Source organism: Eleginops maclovinus, chromosome 2 (genome assembly GCF_036324505.1).
Source record: "Eleginops maclovinus isolate JMC-PN-2008 ecotype Puerto Natales chromosome 2, JC_Emac_rtc_rv5, whole genome shotgun sequence".
In the NCBI taxonomy this organism is placed as follows: Eukaryota; Metazoa; Chordata; class Actinopteri; order Perciformes; family Eleginopidae; genus Eleginops; species Eleginops maclovinus.
This window is the reverse complement of record NC_086350.1, coordinates 13,554,092-13,567,791: the sequence shown is the minus strand read 5'-3', so window position 1 is coordinate 13,567,791 and position 13,700 is coordinate 13,554,092. Positions and strand designations below refer to the sequence as shown.

The following is a 13,700-nucleotide window of genomic DNA, read 5'->3' as shown; positions in this document are numbered from 1 at the left end:
TATGTGACGGTATGGTCAGCTGGTTTAAGCTCTAAGCATTAAAAGGTTTTAATGTGTAGAAAATAACTTTATTTATTTTTAGCCAGTCCGACAAAGACGGGTCAGACAATTTGAAACACTTAAAAATATTGTGGAAAATTTGGTGCTATATATCTGAAATCAACTAGGAATGTAAAGTTTCTCTGCAAACATTAAGGAATGTCTTTAAATCAAACAGATCTCCATTTCCAGTGAAACAAAGCACACCATATGTGCTTTCTTGCAAACAAACTGTTATTGGTCGACCTAAAGCATATTAAAATACATTTTATGAAATGCATGTGTTAGACTTTTTAGTTGTCTACACCTAGCACCACTTCTATTAGTCATGTAAAGCAATATTATCAGATCATGAAAGTGACTAATGATTTCCACAGAGAAATTGTTCATTTAAACAACAAACTATATGGGTGTATAAAGCAACTTAAAACTCCCATGTGCAGTTTATATCATAATAATGTTATATGAATAACTTTTGAACCAGCGTTTTTAAAAGGAAAATTCCTGTACATTCCTGTACAATTCTTACATGAGTGTTTACAGTATACCAGTGTTCCTGGTAGTAGGGCTAGAAAACAACCCGACGCTAGGTGGCAGCAGTCACTTCTGCTCTGAATTACAGCTCTACTACAAACCACAGAAGAAGCCTCGTCTCTAGGATACGGAGCAAGCGTTCCTGTTGACTGATGGTAAGTACTCGAGATAAAAGCATCGTGAACTGGCGAATATTTGGGTTGTTTTGTACAGACTGGCAGCTACAAACTAGTGTTTTTATGTTATATCTATGGTTTGTTATAAAATAAGCCCCTGTGTGGACTGGTTCATAGCATTTGATTCAGCTAGCTAGCAGATGCTAAGCTATCTATGTAGCTTCTCCCTATTAGCAGTAATCAGAATATAGTTCTTCGAGTTTATAATGGAGGTGGAAGGGGTAAAAGTAGAAGTACCACAGTGTAGGGATACTCTGTTACAAGTCAAATGCCCTGCAATCAAAATGTTACTCAAATAAAAGTAAATATGTTTGAGCATCAAAATATACCTAAAGTACCAAATACTATTTATGCAGATTGGCCCGTTCCAGAATAATATATATATGATTGGATAATTATTGTTGATGCTTTAAGATGTTTATCAAAGATGGTAAAGGTGCAGCTAGTTTTAATGACTTTGTATGCTGCAGGTTAGCTTATGAATGTTACTCCATGTGTAACTAAAGTATAAGTTAAGTGTTGTTTATATTTCACATTATGAATTAAAATCTGCAAAGTAACTAAAGGTATTAAATACATTTAGTGGAGTAACAGTACACTTTACCTCTGAAATGTAGTTGGGTAGAAGTGAAAATTAGCTATGTTTGACAAAAGCTTATGTGGAAACTGCCTGTGATTCAAGAAAGTAAGAAAATATCTTTGGTCTGTTTCCTGTTTGTAAATTGTGTCATTTTTTTTCAATTGAATTGATATTTGTGTTTCTTTCAGGTTGCAGGGATGCTGCCAGTGGAGCGTCTTCATCTGGATCATGTTGTGCAGACTGTGTGTGTGTTGGAGTCAGTGGTCCTGCGCAGTTTTGGCCCTGAAGGAGGGCAGGTGCTTTTCACCAGAGACACGGGACAGGCAATGTTGAGCCGCAGTGGGACTCGCATTCTGACTGCACTACGACTGGAGCATCCACTGGCCAGGTAGCACACACACACACACACACACACACACACACACACACACACACACACACACACACACACACACACACACACACACACACACACACACACACACACACACACTTTGTCACTATGATAGTCTTTGTCACTCTAGTGACATGTTTTCCATTTTAAATATTTGTCTTTTTTTTATTTTAGAATGGTGGTGGAGTGTGTATTGAAACACAGCACTGTAACAGGGGATGGATCCAAGACGTTTATCCTACTGCTAGCTACATTACTCCGGATGATTCATAAAATGGCCTGCAAGGATCCTAATGTGTCCCACGCCTACACCTCTAGGCAAACAGCAGAGGCGTCAACCGCCAGGCACTTGGCTGACAAAATTCATGCATTTGCACTGGAGGAGCTAGATGATCTCATAATCTTGGGAGTAATTCCATATGGATGCTGTCTGTCGTGGGAGAATTTCACTACAAAAACAACTTTACCAGGACCCTCAAACAATCACTGTGTTCAAAAATTGCTGACAACATTTTTTCATTCACGTCTGGGTCATTCCCACTGTGACTTCATGAGCAAACTAACCTGTGAACTGCTGACTCACTGGAAGTTTAAAAGCGACCTACCTCCCTTATCACTTCAGTTCGTAAATGACAACTTGGATGCATTGCACACACCTGTATCAGGCTTCCCTATCAGTTGTTCACGTTTGATTGAGGGGCAAGTCATTCACAGAGACTTTGCTACACCGTGCCCTCAGAGTGAACGCAAGCCAGTTAAAGCTGCAGTTTTTACTGGATACCTGCAGCCAAAATTGCTCAATGCAGGACAAGTGCTGCAGCTGGGATGTGAAGAGCAATGGATGGAGGAGAATTCAAGGAAGAACAGAAGTATAGTGCACTTTAGCGCCTGGACAGAAACGTCCCTGAAGTGTGTCTTTGCAAACATGCAGAGTTTGGGTGTCTCTGTGATCCTGTCTGCAGTCAAACAGTCGGCTGCTGTCCTGGCTTTAGCTGCACAGGCAGAGATGTGCGTTGTGGAGTGTGTCAGTGAAGATGAGCTGTCTCTCTTTGCCCAGTTAAGTGGGGCCTCACCTGTCTCAGACAGCTGGATGATTGAACCAGAGCACGTCGCTACGCTGACCTTTTGTAGACCAATTCTGCTGGGAGCCCATAGGTATAAACATGTCTCTTTGTCTCATATAATGTGTATATTTAAAAGTCCCACAGATGCATTAAACATACATGTATATGGTTTGATTATTTATATTTTCTCAATCTTCTTTTATTCTTGTGACTTTTTCTCCCACAGGTATGTCCATGTGGCTTTCCAGAATTCAGAGGATAGGGTCACGGTCGAACCCTGTAGTCTGGTCATTTGTGGCTTAGGGGAAGGGCAAACTGAGCAGTATACATGCGCATTTCGAGACGCCATCCGCATGCTCCTTTCAACTTGGGAGCCGGTGGGTATGACTGCAACCAGAGCCTCAAAGAGGACCTTGCTGTCAAACAAAAGCACATCTTCACATATGGACAATCAGATCCCCAATACACCTCCCTTCCAGCAGTGTGGGGTGCAGCCAGGCTGTGTAATACCTGCTGGTGGGACATTTGAGTTTCTCTTACAACATGCCCTCCTACAATATGGCACCAGTTGCTCAGCCTCTGTTGACACAGCTATGAGTGGCCTTGCTGTTTCCCAGATCTTGGCAAATGCTCTACTGATCGTTCCCAGACAGATTTACTCCCACTGTCCAAGACGTTTCCTGCAGGCTCAAACAAGGTTCCTGACTTTTATTCAAAATCATTCCCACCCTTTTAGCCTTGTCTACAAACAAGAGCACAGCTCAGTCTTTGGGGAAAGTGCATGTCCTCTAGAGGAGGATAAACTAACAAAGCATTGTTATACTGAGGCTGACATGTCAACAAAACTGTTCATGTTAGACTCTGGCCTTGAATCTGTGTCCTGTAAATACCAGCTACTTCTGGCTGTGCTGCAGTGTCTCTCCAGTATTCTCCATGTAGACACCGTGCTGCACACACACACTGCCTTGCATAGTAAGTCACGAAGACTTACAAACACTTCCAGGGAGGACACAGAAGACGAGACTGAAGACTGAGATTGTTTTGTGTCTAAGGTCAAATAATTAATTTTTTTTTTTTTGTATCATTCAAAATTTTAAGGAGATAATTTGCAGTTTGCTATAGAAATATTTGTAATGCAACTTTATACTTCCACTGATAATAAATTACATTTCATGGCAGCATTGTTGTATCGTTCAGTTTTTGGCTGATAAAATGTTACAATGGTTCTTCACCAATCAGTCCAATCAAGTTTACCAACCTACATCAAACAACTTGGTGTTAATCTCTGTATTTGACAGAATGTGCAGTTGTTATCATATAATTTACTCCATCTACTGTGTTGATGTGTAGTAGTGTGGTAGATTAAGTGTTGATTTTGGCCTCATTTCTCTTGAGTTCTCATCCTGGTTCCTATTTTTTTAACATTTCTCTTCCTTATCTTGGTTTTCCTGTACTCGTCTGGCCAGTACACATAATGTTACATAAGAGGCATCGTCTCACATATACAGTGGTATGCAAAAGTTTGGGCACCCCTCTGAGATTTCATGACAATTTGCTTTTCCTTTATAATAGAAGATCACAGCAACAACATTTGTTTTCCTACAAAGATGTAGACGTTTTAGTGTTTTCCAGACCAAAATTCTTAGGGTAGCATTACATAGTTTTATTATAATAAAATAAAATGCAAAAAATGGGATGTGCAAAAGTTTGGGCACCCTTATAAATAGCATTCATTTCAACACCTGTACGGATTTATAGCTGACAGGTTGCTGCACAAAATTGCTTTGATTAGCTCATTAGACCTTCAATTACAAAGACAGGTGGAACCAATCATGAAAAAGGCTATTTAACATAGGTAATAGCTGGCTGTGCCTGGCCTAGGTTCTTTCTTAGGGAGTGGCAAGATGGGGACCTCAAAACAACTCTCCACTGACCTGAAAGCTAAGATAATCCAACATTATAAATTAGGAGAAGGGTACAAAAAATTATCTGACAGGTTTAAACTGTCTGTCTCCACAGTCAGAAACGTAGTTGTGAAATGGAAGGCCACAGGAACAGTCCGTGTGAAGGAAAGATGTGGTAGGCCGACAAAAATAGGGGAAAGGCACAGGCGAAGGATGGTGAAAATGGTCACAGAGAAGCCACAGACCACCTCCAGAGAACTACAACAACATCTGGCTGCTGATGGTGTAGTTGTTCACCGTTCCACAATCCAGCGTACTTTGCACCAGGAAGAGCTCATTGGAAGGGTGATGTGCAAAAAGCCTTTCCTGAGTGTTAATCACAAGAAGAGTCGCATGAGGTATGCAAAAGCACATCTGGACAAGCCAGAAGCATTTTGGAACAAAATACTGTGGTCAGATGAGACCAAGATTGAGTTATTTGGTCATAACATGAACAGGTATGCATGGCGAAAAAAACACACTGCATTCAATGAAAAGAACTTGTTGCCCACTGTAAAATTTGGTGGAGGATCTATCATGTTATGGGGCTGTGTGGCTAGCACAGGTACTGGAAAACTTGTTAAAGTTGAGGGCCACATGAATTCCTTACAGTACCAGGAGATTCTTGACAAGAATGTTCTAGAGTCAGTCACAAAGTTGAAGCTACGCCGGGGTTGGATTTTTCAGCAGGACAATGATCCTAAGCACCGATCAAAATCCACCAAGGAATTCATGCAGAAGCACAGGTACAATGTTCTGGAATGGCCATCCCAGTCCCCAGACCTTAACATCATTGAAAATGTATGGATTTATTTGAAGAAGGCTGTCCATGCACGGAGGCCAAGAAACCTGACTGAACTGGAGACGTTTTGTGTGGAAGAATGGGCCAAAATACCACCTGCCAGGCTTAAGGGACTTGTCTGTGGCTACAGGAGGCGTCTACAGGCCGTTATTGCAGCAAAAGGAGGCAATACTAAATATTAATGGAATTATTTCTTAGGGGTGCCCAAATTTATGCACATGCCTATTTTTGTTTGAATGCACATAAACATGTTTCTGTTTGACCAATAAAAGTTATTTCACTACTGAGATGTTTCTGTTACCATAAGGTATAACATATGTTAAAATGAAGTTGCTGCTTCAAAAGCTCAGCAAGTGACAAACTGATGCAGTGGTTTTCCTAAGGGGTGCCCAAACTTTTGCATACCACTGTATACACAGTTCTTTTTATAATCAGTGTTATCTCAATAGTGGGGGTGGGGTGTCTGAGAGGGCAACATCCTGCTGTCAACAACCAAATCAAAGGGTACTTCCTTGTGCTATAATCAAGGAAACCTAACTTTTCTCACCTCTTTTTGGATGAAAAAGTGAGTCATTACAAATAACATGACTCACTGCCATACATAATTGTGTACCGTTTACTGTAATCGGTGTATACGCCTAGTTTTGAACACACATTTGGATTAATTGTGATGGCATGACATAGAAAACAAAAACAATTCTTGGCTTTGATCAAACTTTACATGAGTCACACTCGATGGCCATAAATATCAAAGCAAGGAAAGCTGGGGGGAGTATTAAGAATGTATTTTTCCATTGCGCACACAGATTAGATCCTGGATGTTGTTGATGTTGAGTCTTATCAAGGCATCTCCACCCATCCAACACTTACATTCCCCCTGCAGTATATCCTGCAGCGCTATATCTAACATGCCAAGGAAAGTCAGTTTGACAAATATCTTATTTTAATAGTGAAGAATTTGCCCTTGTAGTTAATGTATTTTACTCAGTGACCTTCGGAGAAATGGCTTAAAGGAAAACTACAGCAATATGACGTTTGCTGTGTGAGTAACTGCATGCCGTTGTATAACACCCTCAGAGTCAGTACATTTTATTTTATTAGGCTCTCATTAATTTGTGTCTCTGTGAAACATAGTGCATATGGTATAAATCAATCCAGTCTATGTAACATGGAAAGAACATTATAAAATACATCATCAAAACACATGTACCGTACAACCATCTATGAGTATAAACCTTTTACAAATAAAAAAAGACATTTACAAAACTTGACAACAAATGAAAAGGCGTTTTTAGAAAGGGCATGTTAGGGAAGGAGACAAAAGGGTGGGTACAAATAAAATGTCACAATGTAGAAACCGAGATGCTACTCTAATACCAAGCTAGATAAACCACACAGTTCCCAGCTTAGCATTAGATCGGCTACTAGTCACCATAGTTTGATGTCGGTGTTGTAAAAAAAGGACTGGAGAATTTCCTTGGCTATTGCTGTATCGTGCTGTATTAATTGTGGTTGCCTTTTTCAAGGCCCTGATCCATGACTCTTCTGGCCTTCAAGTGATGGCAATAGAAATGTGATCCATATACAATAATATGATCTTTTGTTTAGATAATTAGCAGTTCACAAACACTAATTACAATCAAATGACCACAAAATTATTCCTGCACTACATTGCCACTGAAGCACAGATGACACCCATTCTATAGTTGGGCCTTATAACCACATCGCATCTATATAGTCCAGAAAGGGGGGGGGCAGTAAGTGTCAGTAGCACAGTTACATCTGATGTAGTATTTAATAATCAGATATATCTGCACACAGCCTATCTTAGATTGTCCCACTTGAACAAGCAGTGTTTATGGCAGTGGAGAGTCTTGTGACTCTAGGAATAGCATCATGCAACATTAATAAAGGACTCCAGGATGTGATGGTAGGTCTCACACAACCTCCCGAGACTTCCTGATGGCGCAGCACAGGAGCATGCTAAAAATCATCCCAAACACCTGCAAGAGCAAGAGAAACGCACATTACTTGTGTTTGTTTTTGTTACTCATCTCTGGCCTGCATTCGTCCTCCAGAGCAGCAGACAATTAAACTTGATGAGTTACAGTAAATCCCACACTTACCATAACAACACCAATGGTGATGCCAGCTCCTCCAATGATGTGTAGCTTGGAGTCAAACACCTCGTCAATGGCATCAGGGCAGCTCTGCAATACACCAGCATAAGTCCTGTCAGCCTCCTCTTAAGCCTATGCTCAACATGATGTGTGGTATTGCACACTTAACAGACAGCCTGAGAGCATGCGGGCTCTTGTAAACCAGTGTTGCCATAGTTACACTGCAAGAGGCAGGGAGGGAATTAGTGTGCAAAGGAAAGACTGATACACTTATGGCACAATTATTTGACATACAGTACGGTAATTGCTTCCAAACACCTTTTAGAATTTATGGATCGTCCTTCCTATTAAAATATTATTTTCTTTCTCTAGCTCTTGACTGAAATACCTGGCTGTGTTGGCATCCAATCTATACGAACATTCAGAGTAGCTTTACCTTAGTAATGAGCTCTTCAAGTGGCTCTCCCTGGGGACAGGTGTCTTTGTCAGCTTCTTCTACCGTGCCAGTTGGCCCGCAACAGTTCAGCTGGGAACAAAATCATGCCTTTAGAAGACAACATGGCAGAGGATATAGTCTTGTTTATATTTTTAGTTCCCAATATGTTGTCATCACAATGTGTTTGCCAGTGTGGTGTATTAAATCTGGAGATATACCAGGGCAGATACTCCCTGAGGTCAGAGGAAAGTTGGGTGGAAGAAGAATGAAAAACAACATCTGGAATACGTTAAAGATACCCTAGGAATCGACCTAGGTCACCTAGTGGGGCATACAGAGTTATTGCCTGTGTGGTGTATTGGGTCTGTTTATATGCAGTTGTTTACTCAATGAGGTCATAGAGAATGCGGAGAGTGATGTGGTACGACAGGAGGTTGTAGAACAAACCTCTGGACTATGTCAGAAGACCTCCAGGGATGAGTAAGACAAAGACCAACGTATATCTCACCTTATTTGGGTATGCGCAAGACATCATGCACGAACGTATAGATCACCTTATTTGGGTCCACATTCTCATAGCACATCGCATTTTGACACACACCCACATTACTCCTATAAAGTGTATGCACAAAGACTGTTCGGGGGACTTCCACAATTGGCTCTGGGGACCCCGCATCGGCCGTGTTAGTGTATGATACTATGCTGTTGTAATAAACCTTATTATATACAAGCTGGTGTCTCCGGAGACTTCTTCATCATCTTCACAAACATCGCTACAAGATATACTTCACTAGTAAAGTAGTGGAGGCGTAGTCCAAGGGTACCCTCTCTCCAAAATAACTTGTAAAGTTCTTCCATACAAATTGGTGCAAAGATTAAAGGAACCCAACATGTTCATGATGTTAAGAGTTTTGTAAATGTGTATTTAGACTCCTAGCTGATTCCTCCTAGATTATATACTGTAGTATAATTGCCTCTGGGCTCACTAATAAAGAAAGTACATGTGCTTATTTTCCCAGACTGTGGTATTTTGCTGAATTTCCAACTTCTAATCGTCATACACATTTATGATATTAGACAACAACGACAACTTTCCCATGGGAATACATTGCTTCAAAGAAATACTTGTGTCAAGTTCCTTTTAGATAAGATCTGAGTCACTCTGAATTAATTTGAAGCTGAAACTAAAAGACATAGCTCACCCCAGTTTGAATCATCCGCAGAGTGTCTCTTAGTCTCTTATCTGAATTTGGCTTCTTGAACTTATTGTAGGTCATCATGTAGGATGTTGTGATGTCGTGCACCACCTGCAACATAGCAGCAAGACGGTAAAATAATACTTTGTACACATCACTCACATCCATTGTGGTACTTTTCATGTTTGTAGCTTTAAGGAAAAGTTCTATCCAAATAAATGAATCAGTGTTACATTTTTAAACTTTGTACGTTACCTTGCTTTGGTTGGAAAATACCCAGATACCAGCCGCAACTTCAATGGCAAATATGATCAGCAGGAAGAAGAAGAACTGTAAAGAGATAAACAAAATTCAATTCTTCTGATTGCTTGAATGTGTGCCTCTGTGCAGGCGTGTGCGCATGTCTTTTGAATGCATGTGTGAACAAGTCACAAGGTCACTTGAGTGTAGCTGAACCTAATTTGCAGGCTCCTCCTCCTGGGAGATTTAGTACAAGAAGATTAGGGCCAGACAGGGAGGGAGGGGGAGAGACAAGTGCTTTGAAATCTAGAGACTCTTCTCCAGCCTTGATACTGTTCAGTCAACAAAGATAAATGTAGCTTATATTTCTTGGAGAGCCCAATGTCAGTCCACAATCCACACTTCAATAACGTGATACTGAGTGAGATTGTGACAAATATGTATAAATCCTGGATATGGTATATGAAACGGTTTTAAATAGTTTACGTTGTATGTTAGTTAAGTCAAAAGAACAGAGGTTTAGGTGATAAAAAAAGTGGTACAAACCAGTCCCAGCATACAGGGGGACTCCTGGATGGCCCCACAGCAGCCCAGAAATCCCACCACCATCATTAGCGCTCCGGCCGCTATCAGGATATAAACACCTACACCCATATACAGAGAATCACCGACATATACAAGCATGTTTTACAGAGCTCACGTAATTCTGAATGTTACTTTGCTTAAATGTTAAGGGATAATGTTCCAGCTCAAGGACAAAGAGCCTCTTACCTGTGTAAAAGACATTTGGAGAGTCTGTCTCTTCAAACAGGCCTTTGGTCTGTGGGTCTAATCTCAGCCACAGGCCTATAGTGAAGACAGCAGTGCCTGCAAGCTGAAACACAAAATCATGTCGATTTTCACATACAGTTCTGCAGTCAGTTATTATACCACTAAATGCACGATGTACACTGTTAGCCTTCAACCTGCTACTGTGACTGTTGAAGCTGTGCATGACCTTGCAGATGGTCAGCCAATACTTTTTTCATTTGTTTACCCACGGAAGAGATAGACTGTTCTCCCCTGCATTCCCTTAGCGGTTGTTTTTTTTTAGGGCAAAGAGCAACATTCCGCAGAGAACCTATACCGCAGCAGGTACTGTGTTTTCCCATCTGTTGCCAACCTGATTTACGACTATGATGCTTAATGCCGTGAAGGCTACATAAGTGTAACGTGACTTTCTGCTCCTTTAAGCAGCATACTTGTTGTGTGTGTGAGTTGAACCATATCTCCGTATGTGATTTAACTCTGCTCCTTCTTGCAAGAATCAATTGGGACCTGATCATTGATTCTCAAGCCTGTGTCGAGTGTTATTTTTCCTGACATTTGGATTTTACCACACAAGTTTAGAATTTTCTTGGTGCGGTCCGAATTTTGAAATGGTTCTGCTTCAATTTTTCATTTCAAATGTGTACTAACCAAATGCTTTGGTAACATTTTTACAGGTTTTTTCAGTAATGAGTCATAGGAGAGGTTTCCACAGTCCTTTTTGTCATCTGCAAATTTCTCCTCTGCAGGATGAATAAAGGTATTCTGATTCTGGTCTAAATCTTCACCCACAACATTTCCAAAAAAATCTATTTAAAATCACATTTTTCAACTCAAAAAGTATAGGTCTAGGGACAGACATTTGAAACTCCTCATCAATGAGATTTTGATGTTATATTGTAGGGATCACATCGATGTATTAAACTCACTAATGGAGGCAGCAAGTGACGTAATATGCTCATCTAATCCAGCTGTGTCTCTGTGCAGTATGTGTGCTTGAATTTATCTAGAAAACATGACATCTACACAAAAACATGGTCCCTTTGGGTTTGTATTGTTGACATGTTTGCTTATACACAGTTTCAACATGTGTATTTAATATTGAAACAAAGTAGCTTGTGAATTCATCAACACGTAGCTGCCTGCATTTTATTATGCATGTATGTACAGATAATCCGCAGCACTGTTGTTGTGCACTTGAACGTCCCTGCATGGTACCAGAGATTGTGAAACATGCTACCCAGACACTCACTTACAGGGCTTGTCAGCATACACAGGTCTGTGAATATTTAACTTTAAAAGTCAAACCAAAAGAGTTTCTGTTACATTCAAAGTGTTTTGCCATTCAGTTTTTACCTATCCTTTGTTCTACAAGGTGTTATGTTACATTGTGCAAACAAAAAAGCAGGTTAGAGCAAGGAACAATTTTGTACTACTAGTCCAGTAGGCTTTTCCGCCTCTTCCTTCCTCTCTGGTTTTCACACACAACCAATCCAACACGACATCATTAAAAGTAAAGCAAACCTACCCAGTAGAAAAATTGGAGGACAAACACAAGATATTTCGCACACTTGATTCCCCCAGCTATAGCCATGCTGATCCAGTCTACACTATTCGTAACTCTGAGTGATTAATAACTAACTGCTTCCCAGGTGGCAGTAAAACATAATGTTGTCAGTTAGCTGGAAGGAGGAAGTGTTTACATTACCACGCCTTCATAAAATCACATGATTTCTACAGTAAGGGAATGGCAAGTGAGCCGTGTTAGTTAAAAATCTGACCTCCATTGTTTATGTGATATGAACTCCTGCGCGTGTTTCTTCCTCTCTTTTGTCCCATGTTTATACACACAGAGCTTGTGTCTGTAACTTCTGCATTTCTGAAAGTTATGCTGGTATACAGATTTTTTTTTTATGTAGCAGGAAGTAGCACATAGGGCTCTGTCTAGGCATGTTAACCAAAAACTTTTCTTTAAATACCTGCCCAGCAGCATATTTCCAGCTCTGTTTTCTGAAATGTGTGCACAGTTAATAGACTGCTATAACATTTGACTACTACCTATGTCTCACAGAAGCTGTTTTATTGAAAGCAGGGTCTGTTAACCCCTTGAAACTTGATTCACTGACACAAAGCTGCACATGGACACTCTTGTTGTGTCACATATTTTTGATGGTGGCTGCATAATGTCCAGTGTTTCATATCTTTGCTTCCTGCTCAGTCCAACACAAATGGAAAGAGTCTGGACTTTAATTTGGTAGGGATGTTGGGTAGGATTTTTCTATGAATTGAAATTCAATGAAAGATGTGAAGATTGTTGCACTTAATGGTCCACCTCCTGGTTTGTTACTGCTATTATTTACAGACACTGTTGATTTTCTTCAACTTTATGGTTGATTTTTTCAATCTTTTTAAACCACTAATGGTTGTGTTGCCTGTGTCATTTGTATCGCCCACATAAGCACAAACACACTTTGGGAAATCCCTGCTCTGTAATGGATGGTTATCCTAGGCTCTATCTATAGCTGCACTGCACACATAATAAACGTTCATAAATGGGCAAAGCATTCATGTGAAACCACACACACAAACAAACAGACAGAACAAGACACACCCTGCAGGCTTAGCATAGGACACAAATAGCCTCCATGGGGTATCTAAGATTCATTCACACACTCGCTCCCTGACATGCGCACCCCTTCACATCACGTGAGGAAGCAGAAGCGTTAATTATTATTATATCAGGGACATTCTCCACCACAATGAAGCGCCCCCCTCCCCCCATTGCGTTTATTAAAATGCTGTGCGCGCCAACTCCAGAGAGTAGTCTGCTCGGTGGAACTGGGTCACTTGGCCAACGGGGATTATTCTTCCAGTCAGCTGGGTCTGCACGCGTATTGGTACGCTTTGTATTTAGTTGTGGACAGTGTCCGAAATAATGCAGGGGCACCTCGAGATTATACTGCGATAAGTAACCGAGGCTTTGAACGCTCAGTACGATCCTGCATCTGGGACGCCGTCCTATTTCATTCACTATAGTAACCTGCTCACACACGAACGTGCATGCACGCAAAGCTCTCTGTCACACGAAACACAGACAGGGTGTATAATTTATTCTTTAAGAACAATACACATTTTCGCCTCAAACTCACCCAGAATACGAGGTTGAAGGCGAACATCAGGTACTTGATGCACATCTCTCCCCCCGACAGTGCAGCCATAGCGGTGCTTGAGCTATCTCACTTCTGCTGGTAGCACCAATGCAAACACTCGGTAGAAAAGAAGACCTTCGAAATAACAGTCAGTATGCAGAATGAGGTTATTTGCCGACGCGTTGCACTGATACGCGCGCCGTGCTGTGCGCGCCTATAG

At 40.9% G+C, this 13,700-nt stretch overlaps 2 protein-coding genes across 3 annotated transcripts; one reads left to right on the top strand and one right to left on the bottom strand.

Moving 5' to 3' along the window:
* Nucleotides 1-658: 658 nt before the first annotated feature.
* Nucleotides 659-3,964, top strand: bbs10 (Bardet-Biedl syndrome 10). The gene is made up of 4 exons (XM_063909725.1): nt 659-728; nt 1,518-1,717; nt 1,898-2,878; nt 3,014-3,964. The coding sequence occupies exons 1-4, from the start codon at nt 726-728 to the stop codon at nt 3,819-3,821; spliced, it is 1,992 nt and encodes a 663-aa protein (XP_063765795.1). The 5' UTR covers nt 659-725; the 3' UTR covers nt 3,822-3,964.
* Nucleotides 3,965-6,605: 2,641 nt separating this feature from the next.
* Nucleotides 6,606-13,700, bottom strand: cd9a (CD9 molecule a). Of its 2 annotated transcripts, none has more exons than XM_063909930.1 (8): nt 13,481-13,700; nt 10,296-10,398; nt 10,071-10,168; nt 9,540-9,614; nt 9,291-9,395; nt 8,089-8,178; nt 7,659-7,742; nt 6,606-7,535 (listed from the first exon to the last, which is right to left on the bottom strand). In XM_063909930.1, the coding sequence occupies exons 1-8, from the start codon at nt 13,547-13,549 to the stop codon at nt 7,470-7,472; spliced, it is 690 nt and encodes a 229-aa protein (XP_063766000.1). In that variant the 5' UTR covers nt 13,550-13,700; the 3' UTR covers nt 6,606-7,469. The 2 variants fall into 2 exon arrangements, with proteins under 2 accessions (XP_063766000.1, XP_063766007.1); XM_063909937.1 differs by lacking the exon at nt 13,481-13,700 and adding an exon at nt 11,860-12,034.